The following is a 24,295-nucleotide window of genomic DNA, read 5'->3' on the forward strand; positions in this document are numbered from 1 at the left end:
AGGAAACCATAAACAAGACGAAAAGACAACCCTCAGAATGGGAGAAAATATTTGCAAACGAATCAAGGGACAAAGGATTAATCTCCAAAATATATAAACAGCTCATGGAGCTCAATATTAAAAAAACAAACAACCCAATCCAAAAATGGGCAAAAGACCTAAATAGACATTTCTCCAAAGAAGACATACAGATGGCCAAGAAGCACATGAAAAGCTGCTCAACATCACTAATTAGAGAAATGCAAATCAAAACTACAATGAGGTATCACCTCACACCAGTTAGAATGCGCATCATCAGAAAATCTACAAACAAATGCTGGAGAGGGTGTGGAGAAAAGGGAACCCTCTTGCACTGTTGGTGGGAATGTAAATTGATACAGCCACTATGGAGAACAGTATGGAGGTTCCTTAAAAAACTAAAAATAGAATTACCATATGATCCAGCAATCCCACTACTGGGCATATACCCGGAGAAAACCACAATTCAAAAAGACGCGTGCACCCCAATGTTCATTGCAGCACTATTTACAATAGCCAGGTTATGGAAGCAGCCTAAATGCCCATCGACAGATGAATGGATAAAGAAGATGTGGTACATATATACAATGGAATATTACTCAGCCATAAAAAGGAACGAAATTGGGTCATTTGTTGAGACGTGGATGGATCTAGAGACTGTCATACAGAGTGAAGTTAAGTCAGAAAGAGAAAAGCAAATAGTGTATATTAACGCATGTATGTGGAACCTAGAAAAATGGTACAGATGAACCGGTTTGCAGGGCAGAAGTTGAGACAGAGATGTAGAGAACAAACGTATGGCCACCAAGAGGGAAAAGCCGCAGGGGGTGTGGGGATGGTGGTGTGATGAATTGGGCGATTGGGATTGACATGTATACACTGATGTGCATAAAATTGATGACTAATAAGAACCTGCTGTATAAAGAAATAAATAATATTAAAAAATTAAAAAAAAAATGCAGATAGCTTTTAATGAGTCCATATAATCAAGGAACTTTATAGAACATTTTATAGAGCAAAAAGATAAACTAAAACACAAATAAAATTATTTTTCTACTTGGCTAGAATACTTAAGAGAATCTTTAGTGAGAACATAAGAGAGAATCTTCAGTGAGACCATAAGAGAGAATCTTTAGTGAGACCCCTATTCTCCCTGGTTCTATTTGTCACAAACACTAAGCAGCTCAGAGAAACTGAGACACCAGCCAAACAAAAAGGAATACAAAGGAAACAAGAGAACAAAAAGAGAAATTATAAAAGGAGAAAAGATAATGGAAAAAAGTAGGCTCCGGGGCACACTGAATTACAATGCAGGAATTACATGATTTTTACTTTATTATACCGAAGGACAACAAACTCACCGCTTCCCAAATTTAATTTTGCTTCTTTCTCTTAATGTTAAAAACTGCCACCTGACAAACGAGTCATAGTAAGGATTAACATCAGTGGTGATGAAGGAACGACGCCAGTCTACCTACACAAGGAGAAAGGAAAAGGTAATTTTTGAGAAATTTATATGGTCTCTATGAACAGGAATTCCCATGAATCAATTATTTACTCTTCTACTCCTTATTTCCCAACTTAGAATTATATCAAAAATATCAAAAGCAAACCAAAAAATTTCAAGTTCCACCTATTAAATATATAATACGCCACAATTATTATATTAATTTGTGCTTAATATGTAAGTTTTTAAACACACACATTTACCTATTAAACATACAGGAATTATAATAAATTAAGAAGGAGCATTTACATAACACCTTTATGTATCCCTAAATATTCAAGCTACACTTGGGCTTCTTCATATCTTCTTTTTTTAAAATTTTATTGAAGTATAGTTGATTTACAATGTTGTGGGCTTCTTCATATTCTTTGAATAGAACTCCTTTCTACTAATTGTTAATATACATATATACATTCCAAAACAACAAATATTGAAGTACTTCATTGTTTACATTGAGGCCCATGTGGTTCTAATCTGACAAGAACAGTACCAAGTCATTACTGGAATATATTATTCTAAATTAAGAGGTAGTCCAAATCTCATTCAATCACACAAATATAAATTTATTTTTCATATTTCCTTACACTCTGGGGGTGATGGGCATACCTTCAAACCCATTCTCTTCAGATCCTGAACAGCCAGTGGTGGGAAATAGTCAAGCCAATATTCTGCTTCAGAAAATTTGACTATCTCTTCATCAGACAGACCAAGGGATTTCATAATGTCCCACTGGTATTTAGAAGATCCAGCTTTAGCAGCAGCTTTACTCTGAAAATAAGAGCAAAACCAAACTCCATCAAAGAACAACTAACAACCGGTTAACAAATTCCAGGACCACAGTAATTTTAAGTGAATAATCCTATTTGGTAGTTTTTTAAAATCTAAGACAATACTGTTGACATGTCAGAATACTGCAGGATCTGGATGTACTGTTCTGTTTGCCAAACCGTATAGTCTGATACCTGGATTCTGACACCAAAGACAACTATCAATACAGAGGTGGAACCATAAAAAATTATCATCACAAAGATAAGATCTTAGCACCAAACCTTCACTATTTCCTTTTTTCAAATACCATATGCACCTTTTTTAGCTATGAATAAGCTGCTAACAAGAGTTTCCTCCTTTTCCAATATTTACCAATATCAAAAAGGTAATCACATGCCAGGGACTGGAGGTAGGCAAAAAGGCTAAACTATATAAAAAGGTAGGACAAGGAATTTGGGGGCTGAGGAAACTGCTCTGTATAGTACTGTGGTGGTAGAAACATGACTCCATGCACTTGTCAAACCAACACAACGATACACTGTGAAGAGTGAGAGAGAGATGGGAGGAAAGGAGGGAGGGAGGGAAGAAGGGGGGGAGGGAGGGAGAGAGAGGAAGGAAGAAAGGAAGGGAAGGAAGGAAGGAGGGAGGGAAGGAGGGAAGGAGGGAGGGAGGGAGGAAAAGAAGGAAGGAAGGAAGAAAGGAAGAGTTTACATTAATTAAAAAAAAACCTCATTTAAAAAAATATAAAGAAATTTTTAAAACTGTATAAAGAAATAAATACAGACACGTACATATAAGCGGGTTAGTAGACATACATATATTTCCTTGCTCTTTCTACTGAGAGGACCTAGAAACAATGAGCATAACTAGCACTCGGAACTTAGTTTCTAAATACCATATTTCAATAAAAGGAAAAAGGACTCCTTGGAAGAGTGGTTGACTCTGGGGCTAAAACAGGGAAAATACAAAATGAGCCTGGCACATCTTGTGACACCTGAAAGTATAGAAGTGCTCAAAAGAAACAAAAAAAAGAAAAAAAAAAAAGAAAGAAATAGAAAAAAGAAAAAAAGCTGGGGGCATGTCAAATGGACACAGGAGCCCACCTAAAAGATTCCCCCAATGGCCATTGCTAGAACAATTTGAGCAATAACAATAACTCAAAAAACCCCAACAGGATTAGATTATAACCCAAAGAATAAATAAATATGCATGAATCCACACTGATATAAAAAAGAAATTAATAAACAAGTAAATGGGGGAGAAGGAACTTTTCCTTTCAGAAGAATTCCAGGTAAAAATGTAGAAGGAATGAGGGAAATGGAAAATCACCATTAGAACAAAATATGCAGCAATAACCGTTGGAGGGAAGATCCACTGATGAATGCTAAAATTAGTGAGCAAATATATAAAAAGAAACAAGATATTGGGACTTCTCTGGTGATCCAGTGGGTAAGATTCCGCACTCCCAGCGCAGGGGGCCCGGGTTCGATCCCTGGTCAGAGAACTAGATCCTGCATGCGTGCCACAACTAAGAGTTTGCATGCCACAACTAAGAGTCCACATGCCACAACTAAGAAGTCCACATGCCACACGCAACTAAAAGATGCTGCATGCCACAACAAAGATCCCGAGTGCCACAACTAAGACCCAGTGCAGCCAAAATAAATAAATAAATAAATAAAAATCTTTAAAAAATAAAGTATAAAAAGCAATGGTTTAAAAAAAAAAAAAAAAGGTATTATTTCCATAGCCTCAAAGTATCTCTCCCAAAACATACATGAATTACAAAGGGAAAAATGAAATCTTTACAGGAGAAAAACCTAATAGACACCACCTAAACCAAATGATCAAGGTTAACATCACCAGTAATAAGATATATCAATATCTTATACTATCTGATATGACGCATTGAAGACACATCACCTTTAATCTACTCATGAGAAAGCATTAGACAAACCCAAAATGAGGGACATTCTATAAGTTATCTGACCAGTACTCTTCAAAAGTGCCAAGATCATGGAAGACAGAAGAAGAGACATGACAAGGAAATGCAAAATGGGATTTTGGACTAGATCTTGGAACAGACTAAGGACATTAAGGAAAAACTGTTAAATCCAAATGAAGTCTGTAGTTTATTAAACAGTATTGTTCAAATGTTGGTTTCTTAGTTTTGAGAACTGTACCATGGTTATATAAGATGTAACTGGGTTAAGATTCTAAGGGAACCCTGTACAATCCTGTAATTCTTCTGTAAGTCTAAAATTATTTCAAAATAAAGTAAAAAGGGGAAAAAAGGTAATCAAAAAGTGAGAAAGATAATTTTGCTTTATTACTTTTTAAAAATTACTGAGTATTTTTTATGTGTCAGGTACTACGCTAGTACTGGGAATGTACATATAAATCAGACAAATATAAATATAAAACTTCAACCAAAATAAGTATCATCAAACCACCAAACCTTTTTTCCTTTAGCTTTATCCTTAATTATTATATCTTCTGTTTTAATACTGATTTCTTCTTCTTCCTCTTCCTCATCTGGAAAATCAGGGGGGCAACCATAAAGCTCTATTTCTCTTTTCAATTTATCAGCACATGCCTACAAAAAACACAACATTAGAGATGGTTAAGTTAAAAATTCAAGGTGGAAACAATTTGAGTTTTTTTGTTGTTTCTATGGCCAACTAAAACTGACTCCGGGGCTTCCCTAGTAGCGCAGTGGTTAAGAATCTGCCTGCCAATGCAGGGGACATGGGTTTGAGCCCTGGTCCGGGAAGATCCCACATGCCACGGAGCAACTAAGCCCGTGCGCCACAACTACTGAGCCTGCACTCTAGAGCCCTCGTGCCACAACTACTAAAGCCCGCATGCCTAGAGCCCGTGCTCCGTAACAAGAGAAGCCACTGCGATGGGAAGCCTGCGCACTGCAACAAAGAGTAGCCCCCGCTCGTCAACAACTAGAGAAAGCTCGCGCGCAGCAATGAAGACCCAACACAGCTAAAAATAAATAAATAAATTAATTAATTAATTAATTTTTTTTAAAAAAACCTGACTCTGAAATTCAGGTAGATAGGACAGACATTAAGTTAGAAAACAAACCCTGAAAGATGAAGGGATTTATCCAAGGTTATAAAGCTAGTAAGCTGCAGAATTACAACATGAACCTGCACTTACAACCCCAGCTCTTTTCAGCTGTACCATAATGAGTCCACTGTCACAAACAAAGATGACACCAAGTAGACAGTGTTAAAGTTATGAGAAAAATACAAATATAGAATTGTGAATTTCAAAAAAAGGGAGGGGACACTTCTATGAAGAATTTCAGCTAACAAATAGTGAAAGAATGAGACAACTAGAAAGTCACCATTTTACAACCACAAATTCAATAACTGAAAGACAAGGATCATGAAAGGATGCTAAAAGCACTGAGTTACTGGGTAACCAAATACTCAGAGGCTCGTAAGGGATTATCCCACAGATTACTTTTTAATTAGAAAAGAGAAAAGCTACCTTTAGAATGAGGAAATCTGGCAGTATTAACAATATCACTAAAATGACACAAGCTGCCATTATATGTCTTTTGATGTGATACAGTGGGAAGTTCCAACCTCATCGATGTAGTACTGGTGATAACCAAATGCAAAGTGTGATCCACAAAATAAAAAGGAAAAAAACACCAGAAAGGATACAACAATGTTCAATTTCGTGGAGTGGACAATGGGACTATGACAATGTAGAAGAACGCCCTTGCTCTCAACAGATACAAGCTGCCATGTTTAGGGGTGACACGTCATGATGTCTGCCAACTTACTTTCAATGAATTCACGGAAAAAGGGAGAAAAAAGTGTGCATGTATTGTATGTTGAGAGACAGAACTAGAGCAACTGTGGCAAATGTTAATACTTGGTGACTATAAGTGAAGGGTACAAGGGTGCTCACTGTACTATCGTTTTACCTTTCCTATAGGTTGGACATTTTTCAAAATAAAAGACTGGAGAATAAAAAGAAATGAGTTATATTTCCCAATTCCCAAGGATTTAGGGAATCCTTTCAACTGTAGTTTTCCTGCCCATAGTTTATCGAAAATTATTTTTATTATAAATTTATGACAAATTTAAGACACTTGCAAAAATGACCAAAATATGATAGAACTGTTTATTATTTTATTCCAACAGCCTATATGCGTCATGAATGCACAAAACACTGCCCATTTTACTTGTTAGTAGTTATTATCTAATTCTAAAACAGAAATATGAATATATAAGGAACCAAAAGATATCAGCATTACTTAGAAATCACTTAGACCTTAATGTGTGCCCTTTAAGCACTTCTCCAAATGTTTTCTAAAAATTAATCTTCACGATAATAAATTCAGTTCACTTCAAAAAACACTTTAACGTAATATAGAAGTACATATTTGAAAACCCTATTTCAAGCTCTTGAACTGGATATTACTATTTGCTCTAAGCTAAAAAGAGTACAAAGCAATCCCAAAAGCAATCTTACCTTAACAGGCATTCCAGTACAGTGTAAACCAAAGGGAAACAGACAAGTTTTTCCTTTCAATCTCTGGTACCCTACTGCAAACTACAGAAAAAAAATTAAATTTAAACTACAAATTTAAATGCTAGACGAATACAAAATTCTGACTTTTCACGAAGATCATCAGTTTTGTTTTCCTCTTCACATCTTCCTTTAGAATACCAGTTAGATTTTATAGTCATTCCAAAGTTATCCTTTTTTTTCTGTCTTTTCACCAACCTATAAATTACTTATGAACATGTATACATACCTAGACCCCTGCACACACACACATACAGCATGTGAAAATAGAAAAATTAAATTACTTAAACATAAAAACCATGCTTAAAATTAAGGAATTCTAAGTTCCCTTAACAGGAAATAAATTATATAGATGCCATTTTCTTTGAAACAGTATTTATTAAAGACCCTCCCATCCCATTATATTAAACATAGAGGAAGCTTTACCTCACATTTGGATAAAGAAAATGTATGTCCCAAGTGAAGGCGCCCATTCATATATGGATATGGGAAGGTTACAAAGTACTTGTCCTTGCTGCAAAACAATCATGTAAAAAAGAAAGTACAAAAAAGAAAATGTTAAATTCCTTTTATAATTAAGGGTGGGGTCATGGGGACAGTTACTATAAATAACTTGTTTAAATTTTAGTTATTAAACAGACATTGAAAATTAAATTTATAAATCCAGAAATTATAAGCTCTCTAAAATTGAAAATTGTTTTTGATTTAGAAAAACTAAGATATTATAGGTGGCTATTAAAGAACTAAATATCCTTGTAGCAAATATTGGAGGTTTAACTTAAGCTAAAATACTGAGTTAAAAATGATATACTAAAAAAAAAAAAAATTAATAGGGAGACTGGATTAATTTACTGTTTTACTGATTAAATGAGATATGCTTTCATTAGATATATATAAAGCAATTCAAAGTCCCTCAGGTAGAATAAAACATCTTCAAAATTACACGATATGTGATAAATTCCCTTAAAAAGCACCTTTTTAAAGCTGCTTAACGTATTGTTATACTCCTTTTTTCTATGAATCAAGTGTATCTAACAGACATACGTAAGTTATAAAGCACACGTGTGCTTCATAAGTGACCACCTGTAAACACACCATCCAACTTATGAACTCACTGAAGCTACCTGTGTGCTACTCCCCACCCTCCCACCAGAGAGAACCATTATCTTGAAATTTACTTTGGTCATTCTTTTGTTTTTGAATAGTTTGCACATATGTCTATGCCTTTAAACGATACATCATTTAGTTTCACTCACTTGTGAGCTTTTTTCATTTAATGTTATGTTTCTAAGTTTCTTCAGTTCATTTTCTTTCACTGAGCAAAAGCACTTTCTAATTCACTTTTGATTACTTTAAATTACCTTAGATTTGACCAAAGTTCTAGAACCAAATAGAAACTTCAAATTATAGTTTAAAGTATAACACTAGAGACTGTGTATTAGAGCAAATTCTTTTCCTCTCTTTAAAAAAAAAAAAAAAAAAAAATTCCATTAGAGTGTAGCTTAGTAGCAAGGATAGACTTTGGAATCAGAAAGTCCTGATAAGAAGTCCAAGCCCTGTCAATTCCTAGCTATGCAATCTTAAGCTGGTTACTTAACCTCTCTGTGTCTCAGTATACTCATCAATAAAACAAAAATTAAAATACTGGTAACCTTAAAGCGTTACTAAGAACACTAAATGAGAATATGCATGTTAAAAAATGGCATATTTCCGGGACTTCCGCTGGTGGCACAGCGGTTAAGAATCCACCTGCCAATGCAGGGGACATGGGTTTGATCCCTGGCCCGGGAAGATCTCACATGCCATGGAGCAACTAAGCCCGTGTGCCACAACTACTGAGCCTGAGCTCTAGAGCCCACGCGCAGCAACTACTGAGCCCGCGTGCTGCAACTACTGAAGCCCACGCACCTAGAGCCCGTGCTCCGCAACAAGAGAAGCCACCGCAATGAGAAGCCCATGCACCGCAACGAAGAGTAGCCCCCGCTTTCCACAACTAGAGAAAGCCTGCGTGCAGCAACGAAGACCCAACGCAGCCAATAAATAAATAAATAAATAAGTAATAATAAATTTTTTTAAAAAATGGCATATTTCCTACTGCCTTGGCGTATTGAATAATACCTGTTCAGTATTAGCTACTATTATTGCTATTGTTGTCAGTGCATTTCCTCAACTCTAAGAAGCACATTTTTCTACATTCCAACATATCTGAAATTGTAACGCATCTTATAAGTGATGCACATATTTACTGTGGTACTGTGTTGCAGCAGTTACTTTGTTTTTCCCCAGTATCATATCATTATCTATGGTCTGTCTTCTAATAAACAATTCTTAACAACAAGGCAATACAGATTTATAAAATGAGATCTTTAAATACAGAAATCCTTCAAAATTTATATTCTGTGCCTTTGGAGATAATTATCACTATAATATGAATCTCCATAACAGAATGACTTGCTATTATCAGTCAGCAAAGATAAAACTTCAAAACATTTTCGTTTGTCTAACTATGAAAAATATTAGTTTTTAAAAAAACCTTTACATAGGAAAAAATCCTTTAAGATTCCATAGGAAAGAGAATGCTAATTTGAAATAGAGAAAGTGGAAGTTACCTCCTTCAGCCTGTTTCAGACATTGTAAATACAATCTGCCTTATTCCTTCCACAGAGCAGTTTCTGCAGCCAATGGTTCTGGAAACACGAGGTGTAGAATTTCACAAACTATTACTCACCTAGTCTGTTTCTCTAAATTAGATGCATTGACCTCAAACACTTTCTTGGCATCCCATTTTTGTTGAACTTCCTTCTCAATCTTCTTCAAGAAGTCCACTTTGGTTGTTCTTTTTCTTTCCTATTGGACACAAAAGAGATAGAATAATACACTCTATATTTCAGCAGACTTGCTTTCAAAAAAGGAAAAAAAAAATCTGACTTCACACAGAACTGAGCTGTTTACTGACAGATTAATTTTTCCATGGTTATCCTGAAATTTAAATGAGTAAGACTAAAAATTAGGGTTATCATGACCTGATAGGATTATCCACTTGGGATGTCAAAGGGATGACTAAAGAATTACTTAAATACATAAAAAAGCTGTGAAATACTTGTTTTTAATTAGATACTACAATATAACACCGTTGTCAAATGTTCCTATTTAGTTAAAATAGATGAATACTTAGAAAAGCATAGGATGGTGCAGTGCCTGCTTGCCCAGCTGCAATTATGCCCACCAAAGGAGGATGGTGAGGCCTAATGGGTAGAGGCTGAGAGAGGATTAGTCATCTGCGTGTTCTTTTTTTCAAGGAAGCTGATGAAGAACTTCTCTCCAAAATGGTTAACAGGTTATTAATATGAAATTAAAATGAAACAGAATGGCAAACATGCCTCCAGCATATTGGATCTACCTGGCAACATTCCCATCATCCCTTATGCTACCCTTGGATGAAAATAAAAGGAAAAAACATGCATGATCACTCTAACTCTGAAAAAGAAGGATTAGAACTTCCCTCTCAGTTTGTGACTCTGTGAAAAAGAATTAGCTACTAAAAGCACGTGTGCTACAGCCAAGGTGGAACATGGGACTTATGTAACTGGCAATTGTGAAAGCTGGATACCAATGGACCATACACAATCTAATTCTGTTTTGAAAACTTAATACTAGTTTCTAGAATTTTATTTTCTTGTACAAAATTATCTGAGCCGAAATTAGATTTTCTTCCCCTTCTTACATGCTAACATTTCCAGATTCTGCAGCATTTTCAAATGAGAAAATACCCTGGTTCTACTTATACAGAATACCTTTACAACCTACTGGGCAAGTGACCTTGCCAAGTCATGTCGTGTCTCCCTCTGTCCTTCCACCCAACAATTTAAAACATGCTTTCTACTCATATCACAGATATACTGGATTTTTAGACAGCTATTTTTAAAAATGGTTACACAAATTTGAAGTACTATGCAAATGGGACTTCTGTGCAATTAAAAAAAAAACCCTAAACTTACCACTATTTCTTCAATAACTATCTTAAATATATCTTGCGTATTATGTAATAAAAATAAGAGTACTAAAATTAGGTAAGATTCAGTACAAATCTACCACAGAGTTGTCAACTCTGTTTTACTATTTTCAGTTTTTTGGGGTTTTTTTTCTTTCTGTCTTTTTTTTCTTTTTTTTTTTTTCGTTTTTCTTTTTCTTTTTTTTTTTTTTTGGCCATGCCATACGGCTTGTGGGATCTTAGTTCCCTGACCAGGGATTGAACTCCAGGCTTCCCCACTGAAATCGCAGAGTCCTAACCACTGGACCGCCAGGGAATTCCCTCAGTTTTCTTTATTTTAAGTCAAAGGATTTGATTAGTAAATCAAGTTTACTATTCCTTTTTATTTTTTTAAGCAAGTTTAAGATAGAAGAGGACAAGCAACAGAAAGATGAAATGTCAGCTTACAAGGGGAGGTGCAATGATGGATTAAAAGAACCCTGCCACAAAGGCAGAGAGGAAATAAAAAAGAATTCCACGTTTGAAAAGTCATGGACATAAGTTTCTCTAGCACCAAAGGAAAATAAAAATGACAAGTAAATTTTTTATTTCTATAAATCCTGACCAGATCGTAATTGCTGTGAGTAGAACTTATATCAAAACACAAATCTGATCAAGTCAATTCCTCTTCAGAGGTTCTCTACTGCTCTCTGGATAAAGACCATACTCTTAAACCTGGCACTCGAGGCCCTTCTTATCTCATCTTTGCCAGGCCCCTCCCTCTTTCCTCTCACCACCACTCCAGGCGTATTAAGCCACCTGCACTTTCCCAAGTGTGCCAAGCTCCCTCTCTCCCCTCTGGGCCTTTGTTCAAGCTCTTCTCTCCGCCCTCATACCCCACCAATCTCTTTGCCTGGCTACCTCATCCTTCAGGTCTCAGCTAATCACCTGCCTTGATTCCACAAGAGAGTATCAGGTACCATTCTTAATATGTTCCTACCTACCAGTATTACCTCTATGATAGCACTAATCATGCAGTATCAGTATCAGTCTATCTTCCCCATAGGACTGTAAGTTTGTTCACAGTGGGGACTGTGTCTCATTTCTCATTATATCCTCAATGTCTAAGCTCATAGCAGTTCTCAAATATTTGTTGAACATTTAAAGATTTAAAAAGAGAAATGAGTAATACACTGCCAGCTTTTGCATACCATGGCCATAACAAAATAACCTAAGACTAAGAGCTGAGTTGCATATTTGAGTCAAGTTGCTAAGCAATTTGGACTCTTTCCCAAGAATTTCCATAAAACTAAATGTGGCTGCATAAGGAATTTCCTTTTCCAAGAAAGAATAAGGCCCTCCATCTATTCACTCTTTTCCATTCCTGCTACCAACCAACTTCATTTAGACCCTCAGCTCCTTGGCCCCCTCTTACTGCAAAATCCTCTTTTTAACAAATAATCTGTAAGTTATAAGTAAGTCTCTCTATTCCTATACATGCTGACCCCTGTTTTCAATTCTAACATGCAAGAACTACCATTTGAAAAAAAGCTATGGCAGAGATGACAGTTTGCCTATGCGATATCCATTCCCTCCCTTTCTTCCTCAGCAACAGATGCCCAACCTTACTTAGGGTAGTGCAGCAAAGGCAGTTAGGCATACTCTTCCATGGTTCCAGGAGAATTCACAGATTGGAGCTATGGGACTGGGTTCTGGCATAGGAGTTTTGAGCAGAAGAAAGTACGTCACTTCCACCTGGCCCTTAAAACAGCCTGTACAACTCCTAATAGCCAACTTAATCTGTAGGTGGAAGAGGCACACTGCCTAGGGCCCACAATACTTCTACGGGCTCATCAAAATATTTTACTATCTTTTAAAATCAGAAGAAAAAATTAAACTTTTGGATAGAAGAAAAATCTTTAATATATAATATTAATATATCTGTCTTTATACAACACAGTTGTCAAATATAATTTCTAATATTTTTTTTTTTTACAGAGGAAGCAGCCCACAAAGGCAAAAGTATCTAAGGCCTCATGAAGCCTTGTCGTGCCTCCTATCCTAGGGTCATGGGTCATATGAAATCCCACTGTATCATTAGTAAATTCCTCTTTCCTTTAACCAACTTGAGTTGGCTTCCACTGCATGCGACCAAATAATCCCTGATATTTACCTAACTGGGTTGTAAACTCCTGGCAGACAGCAACTTTTAGAACATTTATAGTCACCTCAGCACCACATCCAATGCTAATAGACACAGAAGTTACATGACAAATATTTTTTGCTTAAAAATGACATCAACCACCCATGAAAGCAACAGTCTTCACAAATTACTTAGAACTATGTGTTTCTTTTCACTGTATTGAGCATGCTAAATGCACAAAAGCTCTTCTTTGAGGTCTCTGCTTCTCAGAAAAACTTGTTCCTCAAAACTCGAAGGTCAATTGTAATGAAATCTGATATTGGCCCCAGCACCAACTTGTTGTATAACTTTGAGCAAGTCACTTGATCAATCTGAGTCTCAATTTCTTCACTGGTTACTCAACTAAACAATTGGTTTGTTGTTTTGTCTCATTTTGTTTCGTTTTGGCCGTGAAAGCACAGAGTCCTAACCACTGGACGGCCAGGAAATTCCCAACAATTGATTATTTTAATTAGTTAAAAGGTTATTTAACAAGCGCAAAGTTCCTAAACTTTGGCCCTACTGACATTTGGGGCCAAATAATTCTTTGTTTTCAGGGGCTGTCATGGGCACTGCAAGATGTTTAGCAACATCCCCGGCTTCTACCCACTAGCTGCCAGTAGCATACCCCCAGTTGTGATAATCCAGAGTCTCCAGACCACATGTTCTCTGAGGGACAAAAGCGCCCCCAGTAAAGAACCACTGAACTAGATAATAAACTTTTCCATATATTCATAGTATTCTGCAGTTCTGAAAACTTTTATGCACATTAACTTATTTGATCTTAACAACAACTCTAAGAGGTGGGCAACAATCGCCCTAAGAAGTGGGCAGACCAGCGATTACCATTTCAAAAATGATGAATCTGAAGCTCAGAGATCATCATGCCAGCAAATGGTCAGGCTGGACAAAAACCCTCATCTTCTGACTTCTATTTCTGCTTTCTCTTAGTACCCTGGCCATATCCTAGCACCACTGGCTGTAGAACTTAGACAAGATCCTTAACCTCTTTAAGCCTCCATTTCTCTATCTATAAAATGAGGATAATAATTATATCTACCTGTACTATTATGATGAGGACTAAGAGATAATACGCATGAAGGACTTAGCATAGTGCCGGACCCATGGTATGGCTCAATAATGCTAACCATTATCACAGAGGGACAACTAGACATCATGTGCTTTTTATCAGATGTCAAAATGGCATTGTGGTTATGTTTTAAGAGAATATCTCATTATATTTTAAAAACTTACTGAAATATGTATGGATGAAATGATACAGCGCCTTGAATTTGTTTAAAATGAATCCTGAGAGGTGGAGGAGGTTCTGGGGAAGGTATGACTGAAACGAGGTTGGCCCTGAACTGCCAATTATTGAAGTTGGGCGATGGGTACATGGAAGTACATAACACTATTATCTCTACTTTGTTCACTATTTAAATTTTCCAAATGAAAAATTTTAAAACAATAAAAAATTTAAAGTTGACTATTATCTTTATTACAACAAATCCCCAGGTCTAAGTCTGACATGTAACTAAAAGGTATTAAAACTGTCAAAACCTCTATAAAATAAATATTCCTATGATATGAAGGAAATTACATTGCTTGCTCTTTAAAAATTCAATTATAATATAAAAACTAATTTTATATCCATGCTACTCCATGTTTATTATCTTATACTCTTTACTATTGTTAAGGTTTCTTCCAGAGTTAGAAAACTTTCATTACAGGAGGGTGCTTGCAAAAGAAATTTCCCCATAGTTTACAATTGCAAATAGTACAATAATTAAGAGACTAAGCTCCAGAATGGGACCAAATGAATTAAAATTCTACTTCTTAGTAGGTCTGATCTCACCCCTTCTATTCTATACAGGAACATCACTTTTCTCTATCAATTTTCCCTTTCTACAGGACAATTTCCATAAGCATGCAACCACTATATAATTTCTCCTGTCCTTCAAAAAACACCAAAAACCAAAACCAAACAAACAAAAAAATCCTCTTTTAACCTTCATCTATTACCCCATTCCTCTGATCTCCTTTATAGAATTCCTTAAAAGAGTTGTCCATACTCATTATCTCCATTATCTCCAGTCTCTCCCTTCCCATTCATTCTTTTTTTTTTTTTTTTGGCTTGCCTATTCTTTTATTTATTTATTTATTTATTTATTTATTTATTTATTTATTTATTTATTTATTTATTTATTTATTTTTGGCTGTGTTGGGTCTTCGTTTCTGTGCGAGGGCTTTCTCTAGTTGCAGCAAGCGGGGGCCACTCTTCATCGCGGTGCGCGGGCCTCTCACTATCGCGGCCTCTCTTGTTGCGGAGCACAGGCTCCAGACGCGCAGGCTCAGCAGCTGTGGCTCACGGGCCTAGTTGCTCCGCGGCACGTGGGATCTTCCCAGACCAGGGCTCGAACCCGTGTCCCCTGCATTGGCAGGCAGATTCTCAACCACTGCGCCACCAGGGAAGCCCCCCATTCATTCTTGAACACTCTTCAATCAGGACCTACGAGGCTTTATATGACCTACATCCACCCACCAATCAACCACCACCACCACTACCCCCCCCCACACACACACATCATCATCATCATCATCATCACCTCCCCCTGGATGACAGTCCTTTGCACATACAACCGTCCTTGTTTTTCACGCCACTCACACTGTTGGCTCTGCCCGGAAATCTTTTCCTCCGTATAGCTGCATGGCTTGCTCCCTTACCTTCTGCCACAATGCCACCTCAGCAAAGCCGTTCTTGATCCCCCCCTTCCTGATCTATTTTTTTTGTTTATAGCACCTACCAGCACCTGACATATTTTACCACATACTTTTGAATGTAGCGCACACACACGTAAACACCATGAATGCAGAAATGTTTGTCTCCTTTACAGAGGCGCTCAAAATTTTTTTGTTGAAAGAAGAAATCAATGTCACATACTCCTCTTTCTCCAAATCAGTTTTTAGAAACTTTGGTGAAATAACACACGTGACATGAAGTCGTCTACAAAGTTAAAGATATCAGGGCCTCGCTCATCAGCTAGCAAGAAAAGGCACATCCTCACAACAGCCAAGCCTTAAACGTGGGAGGCAAGGCCTCCCCTTTCTTTAGAAAAGGATTTTTTCCCTTCAGGACAGTGGCTACCACGTGGGGCCCCTAGACTCTGGCGAAAGCAGGTAACCAGCCGGGTTCCAAGGCCTGGCCTAGCGGACCCTCTTCCCGCCAAAACTCACCGCCATGGCGCCGCCCGTCCGACTGTGCAAACCCACGACGGTGACTTCGGTGATTCCCCCTCAAAGGAGTGGTTACAACCTTTCCCCTCCCTCTCTGGGAAGGCAGGCCTACCACGACACTAAAGCACACACTTCGCACCTGATGAGGCAATCACTAACTAAGCACTTCCTGGGGCATCTCGTAGCCTGCTGGGAATCGTAGTTCCCAGACCCCTAGACCCCACGTCCTTCAGGCATCTATTGACTACATTTCCCAGAGGACAACAGGCTACGGAAGTGTACCCGATAAGCCACTCAGAGGGGCACCGGTAGTGACGTCATGAGCATGTTGAACTACAAAGCCCATGATGCAGTTCGGGGTCGCAGACTGTCGCGAGCGCGTCCTGACTGACGTGAGGATAGCCCGCGTTCAACCTCTTCACCGTATGGAGTTGGGTCGGGTGTCTTGTCAGGATGCCGGGATGCAAGGTGTATTCGTCTTCAGTGACTGAGGTGCTAATTATGAGTTGCCGTTGTGCACAGATATTTATCACTGTCGGTGGCATTCAAAAGTCCAGAATTTAAACATTTTATAACCATTTATTTACAATCTCCGTTTTTTTAAAGGAGAGGCTGGAAGCCTTCTACCTGGTCCCAGTGCCAAGCTCAGACTGTTTCATCCGTGTCACCAACCAAGACTGAGCTGTCTGAAGTACTAGTCACTAGCCACATTGTGGCTATTTAAATTAATTAAAATTAAGTAAAGTTTAAAATTTATTTCTGCAATCGCACTAGCCACTTTTCATGTGCTGGAAAGTCCATGTGCCTCGTTGTTACCATATCTGGACAGTACGGATACAGAACATTTCCATCATCAAAGAAAGATCTATTGAAAAGTGCTGATCCAAGACTTTTACTTTCGGGTGGTCAGGTTAGTTACTCTCACATGCATTCCTTTATTAATTCAATAAATAATCATTAAGGATCTACAAAGCACTTGGAGGGGTGGAGGTGTGCCCAGCCCAGAAGTGTGTCTTCCTAATGGAATAGAGGGAAAAAAATTTTTAATAAAAATTTTAACAAAAATAAATTTTGAATTATATATGTGTAATATATATTGTATTTACATTTTTCAACAATTAGTTTTGAAATATAAATTTAATGATGGCCTAACACAATGCCTGGCACGTGGTATGGGCTCAATAAAAATTTGTTGGATGAAAGGAAGTTAAGAATGAACCTTAGGTTATAGAGAACCTACCAGTGACTCTCCTGACTCCGGGCTCTTACACATACAAATACTCCGCATCGCTTTCCACACTCTCTACCTTTAGCTACTAACCATTTAGACATCACTTCCTGACAGCCCAAGTCTGGGTTGAATGTCCATTCCTAAATATTCTCTGAAGCACCCCCTTCCTGCCCTCCCTTGGGAAATTTATCTCACTGAATTTTAATTGCCTGTTGATTTATCACTAGAGTTAAGCTCTATGATAGCAGAGGCTGCCTAGCACAGTGTCTGGCACGTAGTGGGTGCCTTATAAGTATTTATTGAATGAATGAAAGAATCCTCATCATCCACAGCGCTTATAACTATGGTTAGGCTTTCCTGTTCCAATTCTGCCCTAACCAGTACTATTTGTCATCTTTGACTCATCAGCTTCCAATCCACGTTGGTAATTGAAATTATTCATACAATCAATATTTATTAAATACCCCCTATGAACATGACATAGAGGTAAGGTATGGTAGGGAACAAGACAGACACCGCCCCTGCCCTCATGGAACTTACAGTCTAAAGTGCATGAGCCATTGAAGAAGAAAATAAACAAGTGATTGTGTGATGACAAATTATGAAAATTATGAAAAACCTGCCTCCATGCCTCCAACTGCATTCTTTTTAATTTTCCTATTTAAGTGACAAATACTTTTTTCAAGGGTCACTTGGTTTGCACTCATTCAACAAAAATTTAATTCACTTATACTACATGCAAGGCACTATCCTAGATGCTGGAAATACAACTCTTGAACAAGACAAGTGCAGTCACCTCCTTCTAGTGGAAGAGGCAAACACTGAAGCAATGGGAGCGATGGGAGGCCATGGAAGGGTTTTAAGTAAGGAAAGGACATGGTCCCATTTGTGTTTCATAGAGATCTTTCTGAAGAAGGGTTGAAAGGGAGCAAAACTGGAAGCAAAAGGCTGTTGCAGTTGTCCAGGTGAGAGGTGACAGTAGTTTAGACTTTAGTGGTGACAGTAAAGGTGGAGAAAGGTAAACAGAGTCAAGAGGTATTTAGAAAATAAAGTTATTACAGCTTAGTAATATGGCTTTTTAATTGGGAATTATCGATTCTTTGCTATGCCATGTGGATTACCCCCTCTGGATAAATGAAATTAGAAAGGTAGCATAGTGGATATTAGCTCAGGCTCTGAATCAGACCAAGTTCATCATTTACTAGCTGAGTGACCTCAGGCAGTTCAATTAACCAATCTGTAAAATAAAGGTAATAATAGTAAGTACCTCATAGAGGATTAAAGAAATAATATGTATTTAGATATAAACCCTGTATATATATGCCAGCATATAGTAAGCACTTTAAAATGTCAGATATTTTTATTACTATTTTAGGAAAATTGGTCTATAAACACTAATCTGAATCCGATTAAAATAGAAAAAGCTTACCTGCACCGCATAATAATCTCTTTCCTAGCCTAACTGAGCTAGTTATCACCATATAATTGTGTGGTATGCCTTCACCAACTATCAGACCATATTGTGCTCATTCTTTAAAATGCCACAACAGAACTCACTTCCACCTTATTTTATTTTGTTTTTCTTCCAAACCCACCCCACCGGTCACTCTACTCAATTCAATTGAATCAGTATTTCTAAATTCAGATGCGTAAAGCTATAACTAGCTTTGGCTTGTCTCTGAGTCTCTTTATATTTGTTTTTCATGCATATTTACCTAACCTCCCAACCTTTATATGACACAGTTAAAGAAGGAATTGGGGGCATTTATTTTCATACTTCTGTTCCACAAACATGGCACTCAATAAATATAGTTGTCGCTTCCCTACCCTATTAGACACCTTTTGTTTTTAAATGGTTTTTTTCCCCAACATTAGTGTTCTACCTTAACTTGTATGTTACCTGAATGGTGAACAGTTTTGTTTTGTTTTTTTATGATCTAGGCAATGAATATAAAGAGAAGGAGATCCTTCTAGGCTTTATGGACTTCAGCTGATCCCGGGGTTGCTCTATGTGCAGCCTCTGACAGTTACTGGGCAGCAGAGGAAGCGTGTGTGCAGTGGTTGGGCTCACCGGCCTTGGACTCAGATGCCGGGGTCTGACTTGAAGCTCTGTCCTGTGCTAGCTCTGCTCCCTCAACCTTGGGACTCTGGGTCCTCACATGTAAAATGTGTGTGATGATAGTACCTACTTCCTAGGCCTGCTGTGAAAATACAATGAGCTATACCAAGGAAGGTGATTAGCCCAATGTGTGGTTCATGGGCTAAGTGCTCAAGAAAGATTAATCTAAAGAGAAAGAAAGAGAAGTGGTGAATACTGGAAGCCAGTTTGATCAGTGTTGTGGTCTGGTATGAATGTTTGTGTCCTCACAAAATTCATATGTTGAAATCCTAATGCCCAATGTGATGGCATTAAGATTTGCGAGGAGCTTAGGTCAGGAGGATGAAGCCCTTTTGAATGGGATTAATGTTCTTATATAGGAGAACCCACAAGCTCCCCAACCCCTTGCACTTTGTGAGGATACAAAGAGGAGTGTTTGACCTGCAATGGGGCCCTCACCCGGCCATGCTTGGCGCCCTGATCCGCAGACTTTCAGCCTCCAGAACTGTGAGAAATAAATTTCTGCTGTTTATAAGCCACCCAATCTGTGGTAGTTTGTTATAGCAGCCCGAACAGACTAAGACAGTCATTTAATTAATGGGAATTCTAAATCTGATTGACATGAACTAGGAACAAGTAGCCATATTAATTAGGGAGACTTTTATATTTAGACAAATGTAACCAAATTAGAGAAGTTGCACTTCTCCAGTACCAAATTTTTGAGAAACCCCTGTTGCCTAGATTTCTCCTAAAGTGGTGGTACTTGTAATTCTTGGGAATTAGAAATCACCACTAATACCATGCCACTCCAGACTCAGGATCCATATGCTTCAGCCTGCTCTTGTCAACATTGCACAGAGCACTGCCAGCCGTGTCATAGGGTCATATGGGAAATGTGACACTTGAGTTCCTAAATAACCTACCTATCTAAATTGTTACCAGCATTTCCATCACCATTGTGAAGCAGTCCAGGGGCTTCTTAAGAAACAGAAGGAGGGAAGGAGAGGATGGACAGATGGATGGAAAAGAAGAAAAGGAGGAGAAAAAAAGAAATAGGTAAAAACAACCAATCACATATCATTGAGTTTCCAATTTCAGTGGCTATATTTTTAAAATATCTTTTGTGCATTTACAACATTTAGAATTCCTATTTTTACAATAACAATGAAATCAGACTGGTCTAAACTATATAAGAGCACAATCATGGTCCTACTTTTTTTTTTCTTATTCATTGGTCAGGCTCCCATTATCTTTGTAGCCAGAAGTCAGTATCTTCCTCTAGATGCCATTTTATATAAAGTCCGAGAATGTGGGCTCCATTACCAGATTGACTGACTTTGAATAATGAACACCATCCCACCCTGTTCCAAACTTGCTGTGTGACCTTGAACAAATCACTTGATCTGCCTAGGCCTGTAACATGGTGATAATAATAGTAGTTATCTAGCAATATTGTTTTGATGATTATATTAGTTATTCATTTATATTTATTGCACATCTATTATATACCAGGTTTTGTTTTCAGCTCTAAGAATATAATGTGAACAAGTAAGACAAAATCCTTGACCTCATGAAAATTCTAGTTAGGATGGGGGTAGAGAAAACAAATACATGAAAAAGTTTCAGACCATGAAAAATGCTTTCATAGGGACTGAGGTCCCTATGAAGATAAAACAGGATTATGTGATAGAGAATAACTAGAGGGGGGAAATGGGGTGTTAATTTAGATGGGATGGTCAGAGAAGGCCTTCCTAAGGAGGTGATATTTGAGCTGACAAGAAAATTCAACCATAAGAAGATGTATGGAAAAGAGTTCCAGGCAAAAGGACCAGCAAGTGCAAAGGTCCTGAGGTGAGAAGGAGTTTGAAATGTTTGAGAAACCTAAGATGCTTTGTCCTCACAACTCTCTTCTCAAGTATCCAGCACCCCTTCCTCACATTCAGCTGATGATTGCTTCTTAATTCACTGAAAACCTAGCAGTCTGTAAATAACTTCCATGAGTTCCTTTTACTACATCCATCGTACCTCCATCCCTTAACATGTGCTCTATTTTCATTTATCATGAATAATCAGGGCTCCTATTAAGACCTACATTCCATCTGTGCACTAAATCCCATTGTCTTTTCCTACTAAGAGATTTTACCTTCCACATCATCAAATTTCATTTCTCTACTAGATCATACCAATCTACATTCATACATATCTTCTAACCTAATGCAAGCAAGCAGACAAACAAGCAAAATAAAAACAGAATGAAATGCAAACAAATCCTCCCTATCCCACCACACCTTTTGGTACCTTCATTGTTTTACTCCCCTTTACAGTAAAACTCTTCAAGAGAACTGTCATACTATCTCTGATTCCTCTCTTCTCTTTCTCTCCTGAACTCTTCCCAATCATGTGTTCACCTCCTCCATTTCATGGAATTGTCCAGGTCATCAATGAACTTCATGCTGCCAAATCCAGTGGTCAATTCCATGTCCTCATCTTACTTGATGCAAGAACTACATTTGACACAGTTGAAAACTCCATCTTTCCTGAGGCACATTTCTTCTTTCTCTGTTCTCCTCCTGCCTCATTGGCCAAGTCTTCTCAGTTTACTCTACTGGATATTACTCCCTTTCCTTCTAAATAGGAGAATGCCCTAATGGCCTTTCTATCTAGATATACTCACTTCCTAGGTAATCTTATTTAGGCCCATGGTTTCAACACACTTTACATGCTGATGAATCCCCAGTTTTTAACACAAGGCCCAATCTCTCTCATGAACTCCAGACTCTCAGATCCACCTGTCTACTTGGCATTCTACTTGGAGTTTTATATTAATTATCTATCATGCCTAAGAAATTACCCAGAACTTAGTGTCTTAAAACAATAATAGCCATTAATTATCACTCACAGTTTCTGTGGGTCAGGAGTTTGGAAGCAGCTTGACTGGGTAGTTCTGGCTTGGGGCTTCCATGAAATTGCAGTGAAATGCTGGCCCGGGCTGCAGTCATCTGAAGGTTTTACTCAGGCTGGAAGATCTGCTTCAAACATGGCTCACTCACAAGGCTAGAAAGTTAGTCCTGGCTGTTGGTAAGACGCCTCAGTTCCTCTCAATGTGGGACTCTGCAAAGGGTTGACTGAGTGCCTTTGGACATGATGACTGGCTTTCCCCAGAACAAGAGGTCAAAAATAGGAGCTATAATGCTTTTTATCCTAGTCTTGGAAGTCAATGACTGTCATTTCTAGTGTATTCTGTTGATCATACAGACAAGCCCTGATCCAATGTGGGAGCAAAGTATACCTGGGTGTGAAAATTACAAGGTAAGGATCATTGGGGGCCATCTTGGAGGCTGGCTACCACTGTGTCCAATGTCTAAGACAATGTCTAATGTCTAATTCATGTCCCAAACTGAATTCATGATCTACCAGCCATTCTCTAAATCTGCTCCTCCCTCATTTTCCCCATCTCAGGCCAAACACCTTGGTGTCATCCTTGATTCCTTTTTGTGTTTCATACCAACAATTAATCTGTCAGTAAAACTCATTGACTCTACTTTTAAAATATATCCAGAATCCAACTTCTTCTTACTATCTCTTTCAGTGCTGGTCTAGTCCAAACTACCATCATTTCTTGCTTGGATTATTGCTTCCTAACTGGTTTCCCTACCTCCACTTTTGTCCCCTTTAGTCTGATAACCATGAGGCAGCCACAGTTATCGTGTTTAAAAATTAAAAACTAAATCAGACAATTTTGTTCCTCTGCTTCAAACCTTCAGTGTCTTCCAGTTTCACTCAGAATAAAAATTCAAAGTCCTTATCATGGCCAACAAAGTCCCCCATGATCTGGCTTCTGACTACTTCTCTAACCTCTTCTACCATCACTTTCCTCCTGGCTCACTCTGCTCCAGCCCTATTGCTTTCCTCCTTTCCTCAAACTTGCCAAATTAGTTCCTGCCTCAGGGTCTTTGCACATCCCTGAAAAGCTCTTCTTCCTGATATCCACATGACTAACACCCTCCAGACCACTGCTCAGTCATTCCCCATCACTCTCTCTCCCATCACGTTGCCTTATTTTTCTTCATAGAATGTATCCCCCCCGACATAGGATATAGTTGTTTATTTGTCATCACTCTCCTCCTGCTAAAATAGATCTCCAAGAGAATGCCTATTTTATTCGCTGCTGTATCCCCAGGGCCTATAAGAGCGCTTTGCCTATGATAGGTTTGCAATCAATATTTCTTGAAAGAAAGAAAGGCTGAATGCAGGAATTGAAAGAGGCTAATCCATGCAGACTGCCTGGCACACAAGGAGTGTGAGTTATTATTATTTGATGTGTCCAAATCCCAAGGGGCTTATTCAATCCAAGGAAGAGAGGGCAGTTGTCTTCTAATATCACAGGGATAACCAGAGGGAACTGGTGTCTGGTCAGTCTACGGTTGCTATTTCCTGCTTTAAAAAATAGAAGTCCCTACTGCAGTGGAGCTTTGCACATTTCTCCTGGATGCTTTTCTAATCTGTAAGGATGGCAGACTGAGGTCCCTGTGAAGATCTCCAAGAATGGGGCATGGACTATTTCTGGTACACACACATCCAGAGATGCCACTTTCAACCTTTTCTCCCTGTTGACACTGCTCTCTATGTGTGAAGCAACTTTCTTTTAAATTGAGATAATTGTAGAATCATAAGCAGTTGTAAGAAATAATGCAGACAGAACTTTTGCACACTTAATTTCCCCCAAT

At 38.1% G+C, this 24,295-nt stretch overlaps 1 protein-coding gene across 1 annotated transcript in view; it reads right to left on the minus strand.

The window, feature by feature from the left end:
• The window catches only part of LARS1 (leucyl-tRNA synthetase 1), a 66,863-nt gene extending 50,461 nt beyond the window's left edge, over positions 1-16,402 (minus strand). The window contains exons 1-7 of the mRNA XM_082382644.1: positions 16,240-16,402; positions 9,582-9,700; positions 7,280-7,367; positions 6,797-6,877; positions 4,752-4,889; positions 2,132-2,293; positions 1,380-1,492 (exon numbers count right to left, since the gene is read on the minus strand). Coding sequence (XP_082238770.1) covers positions 1,380-1,492; positions 2,132-2,293; positions 4,752-4,889; positions 6,797-6,877; positions 7,280-7,367; positions 9,582-9,700; positions 16,240-16,245 — 707 coding nt within the window. The 5' untranslated portion in view covers positions 16,246-16,402. The remainder of the gene's footprint in view (positions 1-1,379; positions 1,493-2,131; positions 2,294-4,751; positions 4,890-6,796; positions 6,878-7,279; positions 7,368-9,581; positions 9,701-16,239) is intronic.
• Between the last annotated feature and the right edge of the window lie 7,893 nt (positions 16,403-24,295).

Source organism: Balaenoptera borealis, assembly GCF_965194805.1.
Source record: "Balaenoptera borealis genome assembly, chromosome: 2".
NCBI lineage: Eukaryota > Metazoa > Chordata > Mammalia > Artiodactyla > Balaenopteridae > Balaenoptera > Balaenoptera borealis.